General features: G+C 33.8%; 1 protein-coding gene across 1 annotated transcript; it reads left to right on the top strand.

The window, feature by feature from the left end:
• Positions 1-12,839: 12,839 nt before the first annotated feature.
• Positions 12,840-23,006, top strand: aqp3b (aquaporin 3b). The gene is made up of 6 exons (XM_056446638.1): positions 12,840-13,018; positions 17,085-17,211; positions 17,803-17,940; positions 18,118-18,236; positions 20,669-20,886; positions 20,958-23,006. Exons 1-6 carry the CDS (start codon positions 12,911-12,913, stop codon positions 21,145-21,147), a joined length of 900 nt encoding a protein of 299 aa, XP_056302613.1. The 5' UTR covers positions 12,840-12,910; the 3' UTR covers positions 21,148-23,006.
• The last annotated feature ends 1,254 nt before the right edge of the window (positions 23,007-24,260 follow it).

Raw genomic sequence — 24,260 nt, 5'->3', positions numbered from 1 at the left:
CTGTCATGTAGGCTACTCCAAAGATGATTCAGTACATCCCCACTAATGAAACAGAAAATAAATTAAATTCAAATTAAAACAAAACTGTTTAGAGTCAGTCAGTGCACCACAAATTACATAATTTCTGAATTTCAACTCAACAAACACAGAACGTCTCACTAACATTCCCATATGGATTAATATACATTTGGAAATTAGAATGTTCTGTGAATTTTTTATTTAACCAAAAACTAAACTTCCCCTAACTTTTAGTATGATTTTGTAAGGACTTAAGAGAGCAGGGATAAAAGTAACGTGGGATAAACGTAACAAAGCGATTTTCTCGAAACCCTGACAACATTTGCTGTCCAGGCTAAAACAGCACATTCAGCATGCAACTCTTGATGGAGCTGCCAAATATCCTGTGATTTCAGGACCGTGTCCTGCAGTTAGCTCCAAATTTCTGTTTTAAAGTGCAGAAAGTAAATTGTTGTAGTGGTTCTTTTTTCAGATTACTAGTTGTGTTTCTCTTTTCATGTGTCACACTAATGATCAATCTACAGGTTATTCAGTGCAATAACACATGCTTAAATTTGAAATGTCTGAGTTTTTCAGTTTAAAGGTAAATCAGGTTTAAACTGCAAGAGTTCCTGTGGGGACAATAGTAACACTGTTATTTATGTCCCACTGCTATTTTTCAATTCCACATTAGAGTTTTCAGTGTTTTGACTCATATGTTTTATAAGATTAATGCATATTGCTAATTAATGCATATGCATATTAAAGCATTTTTTTTCAATTATAGATTTTAACATTTTGCAAAAATAAAGGACAAAAGATGTTTACAGTTAACATTAACAAGATCATAGTCTGATACATTTCAAAAATAGACAATTTTGAGGGATGTAAACAATAACAATGGTACAAACGTATTTCCTGATTTACATTTTTACACCTGAAAGGCCCACATATTGATAAATAATGCTATGACAGCTGTTTTAACATTAGGATATGATTTAATTGCCTCTTGTTAAAGTTATTAAAATAGTTAGACAACAAGCAGGAAATGTTCATGGGCCAGTGACGACATCACATCTAAGTTTATGCCAGTAAATCTAGCAAATATTGATTGTTGTTACATTAGACCCACTCGTGTGTTACTCCTTACTGACGGGGTCAAAAGTAAAATTAATGTCCAACTTTTGTTTAAAGTTATGTTATTCTCGAGTTGTTCTGCATTGATACAAAAAATAACACCTTATTTTGATAGACCACACTTGTGACCACAGCAAAAATATATTTCTGCCAAATACATTATCTTTTAAAATTAGGTTTTTATGAAAAATGTTACTTTCGTCCACACTCTCCCAAACGGGAAACACGTTCCTGGCTACACAACAAAGAACTAATTGATCATATATATATATATATATATATATATATATATATATATATATATATATATATATATATATATATATATATATATATATATATATATATATATGGTCTTTTTGAAACGTTTCTCTGGAGACATCCCATCACATTAATTATCACTTGAGTAATTTAGAGTAGTATAAGTAATATAGTTTTCTCTTGCAACGAAATATAAAAGTTGCCATCTAGAGCTACATAACGCTACTGTAGAAACATCCTTTTGTATCCATGGAAACAACACCTGAGGCCATTTCAATTGAGGAGCCGTCGGCAAAAAAAGCAGACGAGCATTCTCCTTAATGTGTGTGTGAAGCAGTTACTACTAAGCCCCTTTGATTACTTTAGTTAAATTCCAGCAAAGCTCGACGCCCTTTTTGAGGCTCATTTTGGTCTGCAGCGCGCAATCTCGGGATCTGTTGTAGCAATCAAGAAGGACAGCAAAGCCGTGCTCTTTCATGCCTGGCTGATTTCATTGGTGACTCAGGTAAGAGGAGGCCTGGACTTTAGGCAACTCGCTGCTCGAGGACAAAACCATCGCCAGATGGTCATCGCGTGTCTGCCTTGCTGTTCTCAGTAGGTTTCCTTTCACGTCTCATCAGCTCAGCACACGGTTCCGGGAAGACCGAAATCAGCGGTGCGCTGCTGCCGTCTACTGGTGAAAGCGCCATGTGCACAGTATAGTGTAGGGCAGAAAGGGGAATGTTTCGCCTGTACCTCGGTTTTTTGAGAAGGTTGGCGTCTCAGTCTTTTTTTATATGCCCGTGTCTGTAGTCTTTATTTGAAAACTGCTTAGAATCCTACAACTTCTCCCATCGTTGTGTTTTACTGTCAAACAACCTGCTGCTGCTGTTGTGCAGGCCTAGTCTACTGCAAAACCTGATAAGTTGAGGAAGCCGATTGAGGCAAATTATTTAAGTTGACACAAAATGTCTTTAGTACTGTAAACTTATATATATTGAGTCATTTACACATATATTGTGTTGATATCGTAAAATATTTAGAGTTATAGTAATTTAAACATTAAGTTCAGTTATTAAATCGGTATGAGTTCAGTTAAAAGAACAAAACAAAGTCCAAACAACTATATAGTTTGGTGTTGCTTCTAGCATTAGAGTTAAGTTAACACAAAAAAATAATTCATAACTCATTAGGTTTGAGTTCTGCTTAATATAATCAGTTTATGAGTTACCATAATTTTTTTTTCATCAAGTAAAAGTAACTTTTTGTAGTTCTGTAGAGCAAAAGTAACTTTAGTGATTTTCACTGTTTTACAGTGTAGGGAACATGGTAAAAAGGGCTGAAAATTTAACAAAATTATTAAAATGCATTACTAAAACAATATTTAATATAATGACTGCATGTAATGAATGCACATTAGCCTATATTTTATTAAAATAATTATTAAACTAGTTTTAGTAGTGAATTGTATATAATCCTCTGTCATAACTGTAACATGAAATAGAAATCTAGATATTCAGAATGCCAAAATATATATTTATACACATAAAAATAATAAAATAAAGAATAATAAAAGAATGACAGAATAATAGTATAACATTATAACATACAACTAGCCAAATAAATTTATAACTAATTTTATAATATTTAACAGCCATAATAACAAATAAAATGTTATATTATAATAATTTACTGCAGCACCAAATAGCAGCATGGATAGAAACTTTATGATATTTAATGATATTTAAGTACATGAGCTGGTACTATTTTATATAATTTATGATTTTTTTCATTTTATTTTATGCTATATTTATATTTTATACCTCACTTTGTATTAGTAAAACTGGTGGTCTTACAAATCACTCACTTTTTTCACAACACTGCTCAGTTTCCATGAGAGAACAATTTTCATCATGGAATTGAGCTCTAAAAAACGTATGCACAAATCTGGCAATTTTTCACAGTTGGTTTCCTAACTCTGAACAATTTAAAAGGTGCCATCGACATTGCTTATTTTTTTTAAATGCTTCTTTTGTGTTTAAACAAGAAAAATAAGTGCAGAAGAAACCTTTAGGCCAAAACTACTTCTCTTTTGTAATGCGTTGGAAGGTTTAAAACACTTTTATGTTCTAACATAATCCTCAGAATACATAATGGAAAAGATTGAATATAATCAAAGCCAACAGTGATGAATCCGACTGCAAGGATAGTTATCATAATGATTTTTTTTCTTTTTGAGGAGGAAACAATTAATTAACAGATCCATTGCCATCAAAGCAAAACGAGATGGATCTAAAATGAAACAGGCCTATTATATCCACACATCTATTCATTCAAACTATATTCTTTTCACTTTTAAAATTTAATGAAAACACTTGAGTCATTGAGTTCTTGCCTATAGATAGTCAATATGGCTCCATCACTGACTGTTTAAACACCGTTTGCTTTATTTCTATAAATTTTTTATAACCGTCTATGTGATAACAGTGCAAGAATGCTGAAGAAATGACAGGAAGAGAGTCATGTGGGTGTGAACAAACATTCGCAATGTATCCTACGTAAGGTCGTGACTTTTTCTAAGACTCTTCGCATTACCTTCCCATACTTTCCAAATAACCTGATGTTTAAATGTTACCTCAAATACCACTTCATATCGCCTTTAATCCTCTGTAGATAAAAAAAAAAATGTCTTTCAGAATATTATTGACATTCAGTCAGTCGGGTTGTTCTTTCAGAGCCTAGTGCAGTACTTATCAAAGGCCTCAGTATGGACGGTTTCATGGGCTGAATTAATTCTCAACCATGTCCCATCAACAGCCTGAAGGGGGAAGATGAGGTATAAATCTCTGTAATCTCTAACTAACAGATCTCACAGCTACTTTACTGCACTAATGCAATATATATATATATATATATATATATATATATATATATATATATATATATATATATATATATATATATATATATATATATATATATATATATATATATATATATATATATATATATATATACACACACACATTTGAAGGCAAAATTATTAGTCCTTCTGTGAAGTTTTAATAATTAAAATGTTTCTGTTTAATGGAAAATATATATTCGAAAAACTAATTTTATTTTGTCATTGCTGTGATTAAAGTAAATAGCTTTTTTACTTGTTAATTTGCAAGATACTGGTGTTCAGTTTAAAGTTCAATTTAAAGGCTTAATTAGGTTAACTAGGCAATTTAGGTTAATTAGGCAATTCATTAGACAACAGTGGTTTGTTCTGTGGCCAATTAATTAAAACTTCCCTGGAGGGCTAATACTAATTTTGTTTGTTTGTATTTTGAATTTTGTGCCATAATATTTTATTATAATGAAATGGCAAATTGTAGGATGTAAACCCAGCAGGCAATATTGTTTTAAAAGATGTCTAATAGCCATCCTAAAACAGACATACTGTAGAGAAGCCAGATATACGCGACTAAATTTAGGCTGTCAGTGAAAATCTAATAGATTTGTATAGGCCAAGAATAGACTAGTATTCAAGATTGCAGTTAAAAGAGGGCACGTATAAGAGTCCTTTTTATTCAAATATGACAACATCCAAACAAATCAAATGTAAAGCTTGTATTAAGGAAAATAAAATTAAACACTTTGGGAAACTATACAAAACACCCACTAAAATAGCTAAAAATATAAAAAATACTTTTTAAATTAATTTTTAAAAAGCTTATACAAATCAAAGGCCTTTGATCAAAATTAAACGAAAGATAATATTGTCCTTTTTATGCTATTATTGTGAATGGATGAATTCAGAGCAGAAATGAGACACCCATTGATATCCCTGGCTTAAAGAAATTCCATGTGACCAGGAAGGGAAGAAAAGTTGTTTTGAGGCAGAAAGAAGGTTATGGTATTTGATCAAGTTTATGAGCGCAATCATTTTTTTTTTACAAAATAATGAAGTGCATTGATACATTGTTTACGACAAGAACTACTAAACAACAATATTTTGCTGGTTGTTTAAACTACTTATTTAAAATGAGCTGAATCAACACAATTCTTGAGTTTTTGGGGGGGCAGCTTAATTGTTTTATCTTCAATCTACTTCAATGCGCAAAAACAATTATGTTAATCTTAATTTAATTGTGTTGGGACATCATAAAATAATTGTGTGAATCCAGTATTTTTATAGTGTATTTACTGTACATATAAAAAGAGTAAATCTGATTTGATTTCATGGTGACTTTAAGACACTGCAGGCAAAAAAAGGCTGTAAGATTTTATGCTGAGATTTGGAGGGATGCTTTTTCATCGTAATGTAAAAAAAAAAAAAACATTAAAACTTCACATTTTATTGTTAGTAAAATCACATATGTATTTTTAAAGGCCAGTTTCTGAAAAAAATTCAGTTTTGAGCCAAAAATCTGCAAAATATAAACCATTTACTCATTCATTTCTGTATTCTGACGGTTTTTAAAAGAGGAATATGTTTAAACATAAAACAAAATATATTTAAAAAAAAAAAAGGTGAAAATATCTTATTTTTCTGTTCACTATTTTCGGAATTATGGAGTAATCAAAAGAGATTCCCAAAATACCTTCAGTAAAAAAAAAGCTTGGATACAAATATGTCAAAACAAAATGTAAACAAGAATTTTGAACCTTCATCCATTGTTCAGATTTTTGTGCTAAAAACAGAAGCAAATATTTAATCAAATAATGCCTCATTCGCATATTTAAACATACTAAGAAAACTTGTTAGACAAACATTTGCTTTTATTTAATGTGGGCATATGGCCAAAATAGTCTTAAAATAGTTTATATTCTTGAGTAGTTTTTTTATAATCTTTTTGGTAAAAAGTACAAGTAACAAAATTAAGATTATTTTGGCTACATTCATTAAAGTAAATTATTCATAACAGTAACTGAGATGGTTAATTATTGCATTCTGGGAATAATTTTTGGGTGAGCTCTTCCCTTAAGACATTAAGAGTCCCAGCCCTGTTCCTGGAGACCCCCCAAAAGTTTGGATGGCTCCTTAATCAAACACAACTGATTCTACTCATCAGCTCATTAACAGAGGCTCCTGAAATGTGTGCATCATAACAGAAAAATCCAAAATGTACTGTACTCTTGGTTTGCCTCCAGACATAGGGTTGCAATGTGTTCTTTATTTTCACAGTGTGCTGGGTGATACCCAAAACATATCGCAATATCACAGCAAGATCAGTTAATATCTATAATCATCATGGATAAATAGCAATAAAATCAAGTTCGACAGAACATGGCAAATACCTGACAAACTCATATTATGGTTTTGAATTAAAGTAGAAGTAAAAATAAAAGTTTTGCAGTCTTTACAAGGTTAAATATGACTGATTATGTGTAATATGTTCAGCTATTAGGGCTGCACAATAAATTGGAATGAATTCCAAAGTGTGATTTAGCAAAAAAGTTTTGCTGCTTTAATTGTTTTAGTTGAATCAAATGAACTTTTCTGATCATCCCAACTTATATCATCTATCTAACTGACTAAAATATTAAGTTAAATTTTGCATAACTAAAAAATGTAGTTGAAACCTGATTAAACCTTAATTCTTATCATAATAAGTTAAAGTAACTTAAAAACAATTGTAGTCATGATTTTGTAATATCATTTTTTAACAGTGTATGATTGTGATGCATTTATTGATTCAAGATGACTAAACACACAACTATGGAATCATCTTAGTTTGAACTAATGTGGTATTTTCAGATGTAGCAACAACTCTTAAGCCATAGTTAACTGAAATCCACTTAAACAGCTGTCAAAAAAAAAAAATAAAATAAAAAAATATTCGCAAAAGGATTTCAGACTAAATCGTCTGTCTTTTTTACAGCTTGTCAATGAAATAGCACTGTGTAGTAAACACTGCTGAAGTAAACACTGAAGTAAAGATTTACAGCTGATTACTGGACCTAACTAGTAAACTGATGAAAAACCATCTTTTCATCAGTAGTTTCTTGTATCATCCTCTTTTGTTCAATCATGATTTCTCATGCTATAATAATTAGTAAAGAGGAAGAGATGAGCGGTTCATATTCTTACTTGAGCTGTGGCAAAAAAATCATTTGAGAAACCGATTCCCATGTTGTGGTGAGAAACGCAAACCTCCCATAAAATGCACACCCTCTGAAATGTACATCTATTTACTTAAATTGATTAAAAAGAAAAAGAAAAAGATTTATGACAACTAATGAGAGTGACTGAGGTGAATTTCATGAATGGAACCCTTCCCTTGCATTACAGCATGACAATGTATGTCTTACTAATACCATTCGAACCTGGTCATTAATAAAGTTAGAAAAGGTTTAAGCGCAATATTGCTCGTAGTGAGCTGTGTTTACATTAATCTCATTACATAAAAGTCTCTTACTCTTTCTCATGAGCATTTGATTTTACCGGCCTGATCTCATTAGGAAACGTAACTATTTTACATTTTGTCAGCTTATTGGCTAATTCGTAAGTTTAGTTGTATGAAAATGTACACTTTTTAAAAGAAGGCTTGGCACCAAATCCCACCCCTAAACCCAACCATCATTGAGGTATGAGCAAATCATAATAAATAGTAGAAATGAGATGGTACAAATTCATACGAATTAGCCACAAAATCAAAAAGTCACGAATTGCTGTGAGAAGCCGTTGGATAGGCTATATGCACAGCTAGTGTTTTTTTCCCCTACTGACAAATTTTCAATTAAAAGGTTAATGTGACCATTTTCAATTTTTATAATGTTCCTTTTACAGCATCGATGTTTAAAATATAAACTGTTAAACAGACGTAAGCATTCATTTAGTTGTTTAAGCATAAAACGAGATGAAAAGCCATTTTAATGCAAGCGTCATCAGGAGCAGGAGGCGAGTGCAGAAACTCCATTGACGGGTAAAATACATTTTCATATTTTAAAGACGTGGCACGAAACAGTGGAATTTAATGCAGTGCTTCTTGTACATTCTGAGACACACTTTATATCATATATCAATCAGGCAGTGAAGATCATTGATTTTTTAATGAAAACAGATCTTAAACGTGGTGATATTGTTTTACGCCATACAATTCACAGGAAGCGTTTGAACTGGGTTACTGAAAATTAAACCTTTTGCGTATACCCTAGTGTACGATTAAAAACTAGCCTAGAGTGTCATCTGCTGTTAAAAAATAAGCTTAGAATCTATTTAAGAGAGAATAGCAATGCATTTTGTAAATCAGAAGTGACACGCAATTGATTATATGAACAGTTTTTGCACCACAGCTCAAGCACCTACAACATTGACATACCACATTAAAGAGCATCTAAACATGCATTATTGTTTTGTAATAATATTAACTGAACCTAAATGCCAAAGCTTTATTTCATATGAAAAGTTACCAAGCAACAAATTTCTTGGGAATATTGGATAGATAATGGTGAAGCTCACACACCAACAAAAACAGCACAGGCTAAAAGACTTGATCTTGACATTTGAATGAGATAATTGCTGTTATCGCTTTAATCGCACAGCTCTATTTTTACATTTGTTAACAGCACTGTTTAGAAATCGATACTGAATGCAAGTCAAAGGGATGGAGGTCACAGAAGCCATTTCCCATATTGAAGAAAACAGGCTACACAAACTATAAAGCTGACTTTTAAAACAGACGCATTAAAAGACGATTGTATTTCTTGACAGGGACATTGACTTGTTTACTAAAAGTGCAGTGATATTTCAAGCACATCCGCAATCTCGCTTTAGTTCAAGGTGTGTAATCATAGCCAAATAAATATGAGGAAGGTCTAGGTCTCTAATGTCAGACAGCTATTAGATCACAGTGAAACGTGACGCAAAGATATTTCATAATTTAAGGTCCAAAGTTGGGCAGGCATTTAACTGAACCCATTAGTTTCACACAATGGCAAAAATAAAGCTGTTCTGCTTTTAAGAGAAACTAGAAGAAAGATTAATATCATAGAAAGTATAACCAACAATTTGAAGTCATTCTTTTATTGTTGACAATATACGGAAAATCTCTGAAATCTCTCATTTCTTGGCATCTTCAGAATGTTGTTAAAATCATACCCAAAACTAGTCAAATGACCAGATTTAATATCCCATTCAATAACTCTAGAGCTCCCTGAAAGAAGGCCATTATAGGTTTCATAATGTGGAAAACAATGCCATTTTCTAAGACACAATACACATTTCTTTATGCTTTTATTACATTTTTTTTATATAAAGCAGTGAGACTGACCAGTTGCAACACCCTTAAGTAAAAGAACTATAACATTAAATATTAAAAATAAAACAAATAGAACACATTTATTATGACTAAATGTATTACATTATATGCATAATAGCCTGTATTATGTTTAAAATATTCAGAGGCCCATAATATTATATTACTTTTTTTATTGTGTAAGTGATGAAAATGTATAGGCAGCTGGTCATTACTGTAAAAAAAGGCAGAGTAATCAATTTAAAGATGATACAAGACCAGATTAAATAAAAACAATAACAAGACATGGAGTTTATTTTTTTATCATTTTACCTCCTACCTAACATTATAGCTCAGCTTTAACCAAGAACAAAAAAAAATGTACAAAACAGACCTACAATTATTTTTTGGAAATGACACCAATAATCGCAAATAATGTGTAATAACTACAAATGTGATTTAGTGAAAAAAATGTCTAAAATACAGGTATGCTCAAATACTTCACAAAAAAAAAAAATAACAAGAGCTGAAATCTGGACTGTATGTGTGCAGGCACAGTTTGTTTGTTTGGTTGGTTGTTTGTTTGTTCAAATATTGCCTACTACTGGTTAAGCATACACATTTTTCAAGAAAGGTATAAACAGTGGTCGGAGCCAGCTCCTAGTGAGTGGGGGAATGTCTACACCTACCCCAACCCTAAACCCAACCTCACAGTAACCGGTTGTGTTTTATTAACATCTACACTTACCCCAACCCTAAACCCAACCTCATAGTAACCTGTTGTGTTTTATTAATGTCTATACTTACCCCAACCCTAAACCCAACCTCACAGTAACCTGTTGTGTTTTATTAACATCTACACTTACACTTACCCCAACCCTAAACCCAACCTCACAGTAAACTCATGTGTTTTATTAATATCTACAGTAATGGATTTGATATAGCTTGCCCACATATCAACATTTAACAATTTATCCTTGTGCATTACATACACTCCAAAACATATGATCACTTCGAATGTATTTGCAGTTGTGGATTGACTTGTGGAAACTAATTAATTCCTCACACGCACACTTTTGCCATCTTTAGTTGTAAATGTTCTTGATTTATCTCCATCTCATCTGTTCTTTTCCGAATGTGAAAGAATAGCCTAAATCTGTGTTGACTGCTTGTGGACCAAATAAACTGTGCAAAAACTATTTAGAGCTCATATGCAAGCTGAGCATAGAATATTTGCAAAGTAATAATAATTAGGTCACATCAATGATGCGGGTAAAATGCATTCTATTGTGATGACAAAATATGCATTACGCTTACAATCTGAGAACCCTACATGTAAGAGATACAGGTGAATTAATTACTGGCCCATCAGCAAGCAATTCAAAATAACCCTTTATAGGGCACTCATTGAAATACATAGTTCCACTGGGGGTTATTACAAGACTTAAAAAAATTACACTGTAATCAGTATCAATGAAGTTACCATATTGACAAAGCGGAAGTGCGCTCATTTTCGCGATTGTTTTAGAACTACCGTTCAGTCGCCTATGGGAGAAATGACAAGGAATAATAAACGACAGAAAACGGTCAAACTGCTAGCTCTATAAACAAGTATTTGCATGACTATAGAAACAAAATAGAATAGTATAATAAGAAAATATCATTTTGCAACATCAAGCAGCGAAACGAGCAGTTTTTAATGTCTAAAAATGAATGGAAGTAAATGAAAATGGAAGTCTCAAGCCAAAAAGATTCTAAAGCTTGCGCCCGCTCAAATGTGGAAAATTAGGTGAATAGGTTTATTAACAATAAAGTGTTAATACACATAATCTAAAAACCACAAAACATTAAAGTCCACATGACCCGGAAGCTGTGACCATTTTTTTTTCGTATTGAGACAGTTCCAAGAGAAACGGAATATTAAATGAGAAAACAGTAGGCATGGCTTGTTTTTTCTACTGCGAGCTGATTGGAAATTTGGTAAAGTAATTATTTCATTCTGAAAGATGGGGGAAAGGGGTTTTAGAGTTGCAACCTATCAGACCTTCTCACCATTTCAGTTTGTTGTCAAAACTGACAGTTGGAGGGGCGTGGTTAGGTATGTTAACTAACCACAATACCTAACATATACGTAATCTGACAATTTAACTAAAACAGTAAAAATTGCCAGTGCCCCAGTAAATGCTTTGAGATACTATTTACTTTATATGCAAGTGTATTTTTTAAGTGTGGTAATCACAGAAGAAAACGTTACTCTCTATGTGCAACCAAACCAACACTTGTTTAATCAAAAAGCAAACTGACACATGTGCGCAGAAAAAAAAACATTCAACTTTTGAAAGAATGTCGGTAAGGAAAGCTGCTTTTTGGCTCCAGAATTGTGTAATTAAGAAATGTACCAGCAGGAGTTACTAGCCAAACATTGCCCCATTTTCAGCAATAATCTGTCATGAGACATATTAGCTTTCCTAGAATACCGCAGGAAGAGAACTTGAGCGTTGGGGCTTGTTACCAGCCACTCTATTCACCCTATTTATGGAAAGACATAACTCAGATTAAGTAGCATTTATTAAGCACATGAAACAGTGGGTTAAATACCACAGGGACAGAAATCAAGAGCTTGGGTTTTGGCAAACATCCACAATGTCATAATACTGAGGCTGGTGCCACAAGTCATTGTGTTACTAGAAGAATAAAAAACAGTCTATTATTTAACGTTATTACGAAAATAGAATTTTAGACACTCCAGACTTGTGACCATCATGTGGCGCAAATACTTTCCGAATTCAAAAACATCTACCCTGTGTTTTATGTACTTGCCAAACGTCACCGCTGGTTAAATGCCCATACATTTCCACAAAGCCTAAAATATTCGTTTAAAAATGTAAAGTGACCATAAGAGCTCCAGCCATTGAGGCTACAATCCACACAATGAAGAAAAAGCTTGAAAACAAAACTTGTTGTTGTCCACTAAACCCTAAAAGGTCATTCAGAACCGGATTTTAAGAAACATTTATATATTTGGGAAGTGGGAAAATCCCAGTTTTCACTAACACATTCATATCAACTGGTAAAGAAGAAGTCTGAAATGGAAAAAAGGGAAAGTGTTTCAAATGGGAAGAGGCAGGGATGGAGGATGGGGGGGGGAAAAAATAGTAGGAATGCTTTTTTGGGTTTTTTTATTGACTGAGGGCGGGACATTCAGAAGCACATATACGGCCCGAACTCTCTGCTGGAGAAGTTGTACATGAGTACAGACCATCTGACCATCATCATCATCATCATCATCATTAAAACTGCCTATTATCAATATGGGAAGACAGAAGGTGATTCTGGACAAGATGGCTCGGATCTTTCAGGTTCGGAACATGCTGATGAGACAAGCACTGGCAGAATGCCTGGGCACCCTCATTCTAGTGGTGAGACACTTCTGTTGTTTTCTTCATAGATTGATTTTTTGATGATGTGATGAAAATACCATGCAGCCAGTTGAGTTTGGGAAAAGATTATGAGCAATTCAAAGTAATACTGATTAAAAGTGTTTGGCCATATTTGCGTTTAGAATCACATTTTCTGTAATTTAACATCAAATGGAGTAACAATATGATGCGCCATAATTAAATAACTGAATTCAGACTGATTTATTACCGTATCTTTGATGATAAGTGGATGCAAGATATCAAACTATTTGAGATGTTTTAAAATACTGAAAAGTTGAAATTTTGACCTGAGGAAAATGTATTTCTGTGGAGCTTGCCAGCTTTCTAATTTTGCTAATAATTTATCAGAGATAGACTTTGTTCTTTTTTGCCAACATTTTGATATGAAGAATATATTTGTTACACTGTTTTCAGACACTTTGTAGTCATACTTCATACTGCTTTTCAGCTTTGGCCAACAATGGTTATTAAAACATGGAATTTAACGGATGATCAAAGCTAAAATATGTTTATTTTGTAACTAAATTTGTAGCTAAATACCTCCTTTACAGAACAAGCTGTGAAAAAGCAGGATGGGAGTTAAATTCCAAGTCCTGCTGATAGCCAATTAGCTGTTTTACTCAAGTTCCGTGGCCATTTCATATCCTGCATATATTAATCATTAAAATTAGTTAATATAAAATAACTTTTAAACAGCTCAAACACAAGCTCTGAATAATAAGCTGTAATATTATTTTAATAGTGCAGTTTGGTCAGTCACACTGCTTTGTCAGGGTCATTTGGTCAAAAAAAAAAAAAAAGAAAGTAATGTGATCTTAAATTCCCTGTCTAATTAAACCACTAAACACAAAAAAACTAGTGATAGAAAATATTGTGTTTGGATTAAACACCTCTGATTGTAGCTGTTAATTTGCGGTTCTTCAGCTAAAGTTGTTGTTAAATAAATCAATCATCACTTTAACAAAACAAACATTAGTGGAAGTTCTATTGGAATTAATTCCATATAAAAGAAAGATTTCTCCTACTAAAATGTGACAAAGTTGAATGCAATTAGCAGGCACACAGTTGAATGCAACATTGTCCATAACGCAGAATTCAAGACAGCCCATATCCGGAATAAATTTGACACACCACAGGGGGATCACAGGTTAAACCATATCTCATCATCTGTTTTCAATGGAAACGAAAAAGTTCAGAGCAGCAATATCTGGAGAAAAATAGAGCTCCCCCGTGCCCATCTGTTGTTTTGTGATGGTACTGTGCGGTCTGCGAACCCCCCATCCAGAGGCTGATCATGTGGCTCAATAACGGCTGGCAAACACAGACAGGCTAGAGGGCATCACACAATGGGAGAGAGAGAGAGAGAGAGAGAGAGAGAGAGAGAGAGAGAGAGAGAGAGAGAGACGAGCGAGCAAGTACACAAACACACTCCCATACGCACACAATCTATCAAATCCACATGGTGCCCACAACATTTCACATTCTTTAGACGCAGTCCTCAAACAAAAACAGGTACGTGAAGCCAATGATGTCTAGCTCTGAGAGCCCAAATACGTCAAACTAAAACCTGCAGTCCTTTAATGGGATTTGTTGAAAATGCTATCTAATATTAAGCTATGTTAATAAATATGCTAATAAAAATAGAGATTCCTTTTTTTGGCATTAATGGTTGCATGAAGAACCGTTTAACATCTTAACATTAAAAACGTAAGCTTGTGTGACAAATTTTGTAGTTTGTTGTGTCGCAAAGTTCAAGCTTAGTGAACTCTGACCTGCGAAATCGCATCACGTGACTGCGACCAATCGAGGATCAAAACATGACCTCTCTGGACAGAAATTTAAAACATGAAGCAATCGTTTGCACTTTTTAATGTCTAATCATCTTGTTTAATCCCGCCCAATTTCACAGTGCCATACGACAGAATTTCGCATGCTGAAACTCTAGTGTGACTGCAGCATTAGCAGGCATTCAAAATCCCTAAAATAACATCCCTTAACCCTTCACATGCTCACAAGCACACGATTGGCTGATTAAAAATCTTTAAAAGTGCAAGATCTTGGAAAATGTTTACGTTAGCCTGATAGCACACTGAAAGCATGACCCTGCAAATGACCATCCAAAGCCACACCTCCTAAATGCACACTAGACAACATCACTACAATTCATCACACAACATTCACCAGAGAGAAAACCTTATACTTATAGTACAATTAGTAATTACAAAACCAAACTTTATAAAAAGAAGCTAGATGCTGATGTTTCCTGTCATTCCCTGTGTTTGTGAATGTGCCGATGATCCTTTCAGCCCGATTTCATGAGGAAAATGTAACTATTTTATGTATTGCCATAAAAGTTTTAAATTCCTACAAATGTAAACAATTTTATTCATATGAAAACATACAATTTTTAAAAGAAGGCATTCCCCAAACCCTACCCCTTCCCCTCATAGGAGGATGAGCAAATAATAGGCGACTAAAATGTATGAATGAGATCAAAATTCATATTAATTAGTCACAAAATTAAAAAGTTACTAACTTCTGTGAGACTGCGTTGAATCCTTGCACAAACAGAGCGCAGAGGTATGCAATTACATATTTTGGTAGGCAGGTAGGTCAGCCTACCTTAACTTAACCCTTAACCCTTACTCTACCTTAACTCAAGCCAAAATTTGCAGATTATTAAAATACATATAAATACATTTGGACCACTTAATATGATGATTGCTATCCGGATGTTAAAAGACTTTCCGTCTTTATTTTAAAGACATTTCCAGCACTGGTTCATTGGGAATATATGCCCAACGCTACATTTTTGCGAAACCACATCTTCAGCATACATTGGCCTGCATTTTCTAAGTGAAACAAACATTACAGGGCGGTATGGCACTGATAACTTTTGTTCCTTTTGACACAACTGATGTTTACATTGACATTATTGACAAATCAAGGGTTGTTTTTCACACAGTTTTTAAGGCTGCTTTATACTTCTGCGTCGAGTGAGGTCAGGGGAGATTGACGTGACCCACGGTGACTGCCTTGCGTGTAACCATGCATTTATACTTCTGCTGTTTGTGTTGCTCGGCAATAACACTTCAGAAATTCCGAAATTATGTTCCTCTGTGTGGAGTTTCTTTGTGGGTGTTTTGATTTTTCAAGTAGCTAAAACTCGCTCCTTCAGAGGTGCAATAAATTTAATTATAAGTTAAACCCAAAAACAATAGTTTTTATCTGGAGCTCCTTCACGGGACTCGACACTTGTAAACACTCAATCTATCGGGCTTGCGGCTCTCAGCACCGCCCATGCTCGTCACAGCTACCCAAGCCGACCAATCACAGAGCCAGCCACGGCGAGGGCTATGCGACCGCCGGCAGGCTGCGCCGGTCAGCTTGCCTCATACAGTGTTTTATTTGGAACGTGGAGCCAACTGGTTTTGAGTTCAGTAAAAGACAGTCCGAGGAACCTTTTGTCATTTGCTTTTAAAAACACTATCGGCTGGCTTCTCAGACTCATATGCGAGGGACATTTAAATGTTCCAAGTGAGATTCGCAAAACTGTAAACAGCGGCCTCTGGTGGATTTTTCAATAAGCTGCAAGGAAATGTTAATAAACAACATATTTCCCGGTTAGCAAAAATGTAGCCCTGCATGTATTTCCAATGAGCCGGGCTTGAAAGTATAATTTCTGTACAATTCATGCCATTAACAAACCATTAACGAAGACTGCAACTTAGACTGTTAACTAATAATTAGCTGCTTCTTAATAACTGGTAAGGTAGTAGTTGGGTTTAGGTATTGGGTAGCCTTAGGGATGCAGAATAAGGTCATACTTTTTAAGTAATAAAAAAGTAAATATCTTAATAAGAGGAAGGTAATAAGCCATTAGATAACAATTCAAATTGTTAATTAAACTAAAGTTTTAGCAAAGCTTTTTCCATACACAGCTTTCAAACTTACTTAAATGAAAAGAAAGTCAATACAAACACAGCACTTCCATATCTTTAGAAAACTGTTGACTGTATTTTTGTTTTTAATTCACTATATATAGATGTTTGGATGTGGCGCTCTTGCCCAGCTGATTTTAAGCGGAGGCTCTCATGGAATGTTTCTGACGGTGAATTTTGCATTTGGATTCGCCGCTACATTGGGAATCCTAGTTTGTGGGCAAGTCTCAGGTAACATTCGTCATAAACCGGTCAATTTTTTTTATACTTCTGCTTTGAGAACACAGGAAATTCAAGAAGTCAGATGTAGCATTTTACTGTAGTGAGTCACAAACAGCTCCAGAACCAGATATTAAACGTGAAAGAAACATTCACCACATGGATTTGCACTGATAAAAATTACACAACATTCTGATCTACCGTTAGAACATTTTATTTGCAGATATTAAGGGTTGCCTCAAGTTAAAGTGCACGGATCTGCTGTTTTCTTCTGTTGCTTCAGATGCAATTTTGATCAAAACAGCAGACAACATCAAACAGAACTTTCAGACTTTAAAACAGAGGAAAACTACTAATAAATGAGTGTTTGAATTTTGAGTGAATTCTTGAATGAGGAGGAAGTGGCAGACAGTTGAAAAACAAAGTTCCCAGACATAGATTAAGTCTAATCCATGGCTAAAAAGTTTATGAAAAAGTTTTAGTTGAATTTTTTAAATCTAATCCTGCATGTCATCATATACCAAACCAGCCCTAAACCTTTGTGTTTCAAATATACATATCATAAAATCAACATCTTGTTAAACATAAGGTTGTGTTTTACAGGAGGTCACATAAACCCGACTGTGACCTTTTCTCTCTGCTTGTTGGGGAGGGAGCCCTGGAGGAAATTTCCCGTTTACTTTCTGGCCCAGACTGTTGGGGCTTTTCTTGGATCTGGGATAATATTTGGCATGTATTTTGGTAAGTTTTAAAATGGCTAATTAAAGTATTGTGGATGTGAATAATCAACATTTTTGTCAATCCTGGGTCAGCCAACAAGGAAATTTCTTTTTAGTTTATGAGGACTGTGGTTGTGAACAGAGTTTGTAAAGATCTAAAAGTACTTTTCTCAGCTTATGATTACTGGATGCTTTGCAGATGCAATTTGGAAATTTGGACAAGGTTCTCTTGCTGTTGTTGGGGACAATGCAACTGCTGGAATCTTTGCTACGTACCCTTCTAAACACCTTACTTTGCTAAACGGATTTTTTGATCAGGTAAGAAACAAAAATAAAGATTGTCTCTGAGCCCAACAGTGGCCAACAACGAATACAAGTGTAAATGGAGTCTTATATATTTTAAGCTTGTTCACTTTTGACCTCTTCCATGGATAGTCAAAAATGCTTTAGAAATAGATTGATTTAATAGTGTAAATGCTCATGTTGACTGTATTCAAACAACCACAAAATGCCACACTTCTTTGTCTAGTCACTTACCATAATTATTGTGGCAAGCCATTTTAACTTCAATCTATTAAGCATGCAAATATTGATTTCCATGCCATCATTGCCATCAAGGCTGTGCCTTTTTAAAAATGTACATATTTGTGCCTATAGGTTTTATATACTTTATTCTGCAATGAAGTAGTAAACTCTTTCCTGCGATTGTTGTAGACCTCCGATTCATATGTCTATGGAGGATTAGAGTAGAAATGGCAAAAACAGTCAAAGTACTTGCTCAACAAAGTGTTTATTACGATATATACATAAATCAAAATATGATAAAAAAAATACCAGTTTGCATCAGTAATAAACACAAGAGCTGTTTTTAAGTCTAAAAATCAATTGAACTGAATAAGACCAGAAGTCTTCAGCCAATAAGGTTCCAATGGCTGCAACCACTCTAAAGCCCTGCTCACACTGTGAGATTTCAGCCACGATTTTGTCATCTGAGACAAATTTGGGAAATCCATTAAGATTCCTGAAATTCTAGGCTAAAATTGTTCACTGACAGCCGCTTAATGCGACCTGTTGCGATCAGATTTTTGCTCCGGTGAAGTTCTGGCAGTGTCAGAAGATTTCAGACACTTTCCTGCAGTGTGACAACAGCTGCGATGAGCGTCAATCCAAGAACCAATAGGAGCTCCGAATTTGATGATGCAATCCATGCGACAATTCAAATGAACGCCGGGAAATGTCAAAACAGCTTTTTTCTTCCTGGTTTTATTATTTAGACACGCCATGTGCAAAATTGCTGCTACAGGTTGTTTATGTTTGCTGTGAGGAATCATTTCAGAATGCGGGATAGTGAAGGTGTCAAAGGTGAATGATGTCAAACTCTGGGGGCGTTTTATTTCAGGTTTGGCGTGTCTTCATTGTTGTTCTGTCTGACTTTATGACAGCTGAGATCTTTCAGTGTGACATGAGAGCCATGTTCGTGCAGTCTGACATGCTACAATCATTCAAGATCAAAAATAAATGAAATTAAAAAAAAAAATTTAAAATGCACAGCGTGAGCCGGCCTTTACGTAAAGAATAAAGTAGATACTGATACTTTAATGGTTCACATTAGTACCAAAAGTCTGAATATTAGTGCCTAAAAGTACAAAAGTACAAAAACTTTTGAAGAGACATCAACCCAATGACCCAGGCTCATTGCAAATATATGCCTGAGCCTGCATTTTTTGCTAAACTTAATACATCGCTCCGGTTACATTTTGTTGCACATTTCACATAACAAATACACTAGAGGGCACCTTCCACATTTTTGTGAATCTGAAATACATTACTTATTGTACTTAGCTTCGTTTAAACATCCATGAAAAGCCATAAACACTGTACAAAATGAGCTACCGAGAAAACTGACCACACCAGAAAAATTGTCCATATAGAGTTTGATTGGTGAAATGTATAAATCATATAGGCACAGTTAAGTTCTTTTGTGGTATTGCACCAAATCATTTATTTGCTTTATTTGTCAATAATGTCGCTTCAAATGTCATTGGTATGAAAATGAGAAAAGGTCGTTGCTAGAAAATGCAGTTTAAGTATGTATCTTAAATACGTTTTTGTGGTTTCACAAAAAAACTAGACTGAAGCACATATTTCTAGTGAGTTTGTATTGGTTTTATATCTTTATTTGAATAGCTGATCTCAAAAGCAGAACCTCAAAGAAAGTCAACAGCACAAACTTGACATCTGTTACTGGTAGCAATTAATTAAAGACAAATAATAAATAATTAATAAGTACTTGTTCTTCATAAAAAAGAAAAGTCTTTCTAAAAGCATGAAAATAAATACTAATACAATTTGTAGATTAATTATTGAAATGGCTTGCCATATTATACGTTGTATTGTGAGAACGCATTCCAAAGCAAGGTATTCATTCATGCATTGGAAACATGGATGTAGCAAAATTGTAGTTACCATGCGTATCCCTTTCATCTGCTTGCTTTCCCATCCATTAGAAAGCCACATAATGATTTGCTCATACTTAAGCATCGCCGGACACAAGTAGTCACAAAGGATGCACATAAATGCAAGTTAATACCAAAAGGAAAGTGTGGCTTTGGACCCCAGTGACTTTCATTGTATGGACAGCTGAAACAGCCTTTCAAATATCATCTTTCAAAGTCAATTTTGGAACAATATTAGGATGAGTAAATGATGTCAGAACATTCGCTGCTTTTAACACCCCATATTTTCAACAGATGATCGGCACGGCAGCTCTGATCGTGTGTATCCTTGCCATTGTTGACCCTTACAATAACCCCATCCCACAAGGACTGGAGGCCTTCACTGTGGGCTTTGTCGTTCTGGTGATTGGTCAGTCTATGGGATTTAACTCCGGTTATGCTGTAAACCCAGCCAGAGACTTAGGACCTCGGATCTTCACCGCAATTGCTGGATGGGGCTCAGAAGTGTTCTCGTAAGTCATGTTTGCTTTACCAATCCATTTAATATCATCTTCAAAACTGATTTTTGTTTTATCTACAACAGAGCAAACTCTTACTGGTCCTTTGTGCCGCTCTTTGCCCCATTCATTGGTGCGGTGTTTGGTGTGATGGTGTATCAGCTGATGGTGGGATGCCATGTGAAAGGAGAAGAAAGAGATAAAAGAGAAGCGGTGGAAAGAGAAGAAAAGGAAAGACTCAAACTATCTGCCGTTTCTGATAAAGATGCAGCATAAATGTGGATTGAAATGGAGTTGTTTACCACAGTTCTGTTTAGCTTCTAAATTGAATTCAGCTTCAGGTAATATAGTTGCATTATCATAAAATTGGACTCGCAAGATCCAAGGTAAATTTTAACTTTCTGACAGCTACCGAACGACTGTGTCCTTGACATAACGATTAGACTCTGACTAATTATTTTAAGATGATGTCCAAATGATTTAATTGCTTAACTAAAATATCAGTCTAATTATCCTTATTAGAACTTCTGTGTTTAATAGAAAAACATACTAGTTACTCTTTTCATTTTATTAACCCTTATGTACTGTTGAGGATGTTTTTATCCACTTTGGGGTGATTTTCAGTCTTAATATAGCCATACATTTTTCTGTGTTTCAGTTAGCAGAATGATTTTTGGAGACAAATCTTATTTTGACACATATTTTGAGAAATTTTTAAAGAACTCGACAATATGCTCTGGGCAAATTTATTCCCCTTTTGTTATGTTCCACTAAATTCTCCACTAAATCCACTAAATTAAACTGCTGTAAAAATCCATCAGATAAATATTTTTTTCAATTTGTTTTGCATAAATCTGTTAATCAACCTCAGTCCTGATCAAAAATACTAAATTGCTTAGAAAATTAGAGGATTTTAACTGTTTAATTGCCAAATTCATAAATTATGTCACTGATTTGGTGAAAAAAAAGAGACATATTTTCAATATTTTTTTACCTTTTATCTAAGTCTTGGACATGTGAAACGCCATTGCTTTTGATGCATTGTTTTTGATTGATTTTAATTTTTCTCCCTAATTTACTGTTGTGGCTGTTTTTGCCCCATTGACTTCCATTATAAGCACATTTTTTGATTGCAAAACCAAGACACCATATGATCAAGAATTTTGGATAAAACTTAGATAAAATTTGTACTGTTGATCATCAGTTGGCACCATTAACACTTTAGATAGGCCTGTGCAAAAAATGCTTAGTTTCTGGATTTATATGGAGTATAACATCAAATTAAAGTGTGTGTGTATGTGTGTGAGAGTGACCTTTGTGCACTTAGCTTAATGTGTCTGAGAAAATCAAATTATGCATTTCAGCTCTCAGAACTACATGGAGTAAACAAAAACGAAGACTGTGTATTTATGCACCATCAAATGTGGTTATAATGGATACAATTGGGGCAAAAACAGCTACCAATAAATTAGGGAGAAAAATGAAAAATCTAACAATGAAAGCCAATGTTGTTACTAATCTTTCACATGTCCAAGACTGTGAAAAAAGATTTTTAAAAATCCAGTCCACAATTACTTTTTATTTTGGAAATACGTCATTTTGTGTGTTTTTTTTTTTCACCAAATCAGTGATATAATTTATGAATTTGACAACTAAAGAGTTAAAATTCTGCATTTCTCTAAGCAGTGCACAAGGGTTAAACAAAATACACAATCATAGCCAAATAATTTTTTTAAAAAGTCAGTTGTTATCATAAGTTCATTTACTGTATCTCTAATGCTTCTATCTGCTGCATAATGAATAATTATAAATAATCAGTATGATTAATGAAAATCTTCACCCTTATGAAATCTGCATCAAAAACACTAAATTACCTGTTTTACAATATTCCAGCTTAATTATCAGTGAATATTAATGAGTGCTGTAATTATTCAGTGAGATATCTGTTGACATTATCAAGTTGCTTTTGAGAATGTTTTTTTTTTTTTTTTTTTTTTTTTGCAAGTGTATGTTTTGATGTATTAATCATCTGTTTTTGTTCTGAGAGTTGACAGTTTACACTGTCTGATATGCATATTAAATATTGTGCTCATTTTTGTTGTACTCTTTAAAATAAACTGCATTTTGGTCAAATATTAAGATTTTGATCTATAGTATTTGAGAATCTCCATGCACAAAACTTTAGTAAATATATAACGCTATTTGACAGCATTGATCTCCCTTAATTTAGTTGCTCAGCATATAATAGCATCATTATCCAGCAAAAGCAGAATCATGATTTACTTTGCCATTAAGCAGCAGGTTAATGCAAATATGTGTAACATTTTACAATACCAGTGCATGAATAATGATGTATTCATATGTAAACTAAAAATAACTCATTAATTCATAATAAAGGCATGAACTAATCATGAACTAACTTTAACTACATCAGTCACATAAGTTCATGTGTGAATAACGGCTACCTTAATGACTTGTTAGTACATGTTGTTAACCAATGTATTAATTAACATTTAAGTTAAATGTAACCAACATGAAGTCATGAGCTGTTAATGTATAATTATGTCATGACTTTACTTAGAGGGACACATCATCATTAACTCATTCTTAACTACTCATAAACTAATTTTTCTATTGTTATTGTGTAAACACGCAAGGCAGAAGTGCAAAAGGAGCTCATGAGTAGTTAAGAATGGTTTAATGACAGTACCCCTTCAAGTAAAGTCATGATATAATTATACATTAACATATCATGAGTTCATAATAGTTAAAGCATAAACTAATAACAAACAAGCATGTACTTACAAGTTATTAAGTAGCCATTATTCACACTAAACTCATGTGACTCATGTTGTAGTTAAAGTTAGTTCATGATCAGCGCATACATTAGTTCATCATTAGTTCATAATAAAGTAATGTTTAATTTACATATTAACACATCACTATTCATGTACTTTTATTGTAAAGTGTTACCCAAATATGTGTATGAATGCATACCAAATCATCTGTGCAATGTTTGCAGTCACATTTTGGAATGAATAGAGATACGTCCGTCCACAAAATAGGCAAACCAAACCTCTGTTTTCTCCAGTCTCAAGTAGGAATTGAGTGGGCAGGCTAAAGTGAATTGTCTCAAACCACTGCTAGAATTCATAGCAATAAACAAGAACAGTATGAGCTATAATTTAGTTTAAAACTGCAGACACAATTCATACTTGCTTGAAATAGGATGATCACGCTGCAAACAAACAAACTTTATATAGACTTACTGTTATTACAGGGCAAAAATCTCTGCTTATACAATTCCAGATGAGTCGAGTTTTCAACTTATTGGGTGAACAAAGTGAAATATATAATGTCTTAATTAAATTTGTTTTGAAACCTTAAAG

This window comes from Danio aesculapii, chromosome 21 (assembly GCF_903798145.1).
Source record: "Danio aesculapii chromosome 21, fDanAes4.1, whole genome shotgun sequence".
NCBI classification, from domain to species: Eukaryota; Metazoa; Chordata; class Actinopteri; order Cypriniformes; family Danionidae; genus Danio; species Danio aesculapii.
The sequence above is the reverse complement of the archived record's forward strand: the minus strand, read 5'-3'. Positions and strand labels throughout refer to the sequence as shown.

Coding starts and splice junctions, on each gene's coding strand:
- aqp3b (XM_056446638.1), top strand. CDS start 12,911: ATGGGAAGACAGAAGGTGATTCTGGACAAGATGGCTCGGATCTTTCAG. Junction 13,019..17,084: donor TGGGCACCCTCATTCTAGTG/GTGAGACACTTC, acceptor CACTATATATAG/ATGTTTGGATGTGGCGCTCT. Junction 17,212..17,802: donor AGTTTGTGGGCAAGTCTCAG/GTAACATTCGTC, acceptor TGTGTTTTACAG/GAGGTCACATAAACCCGACT.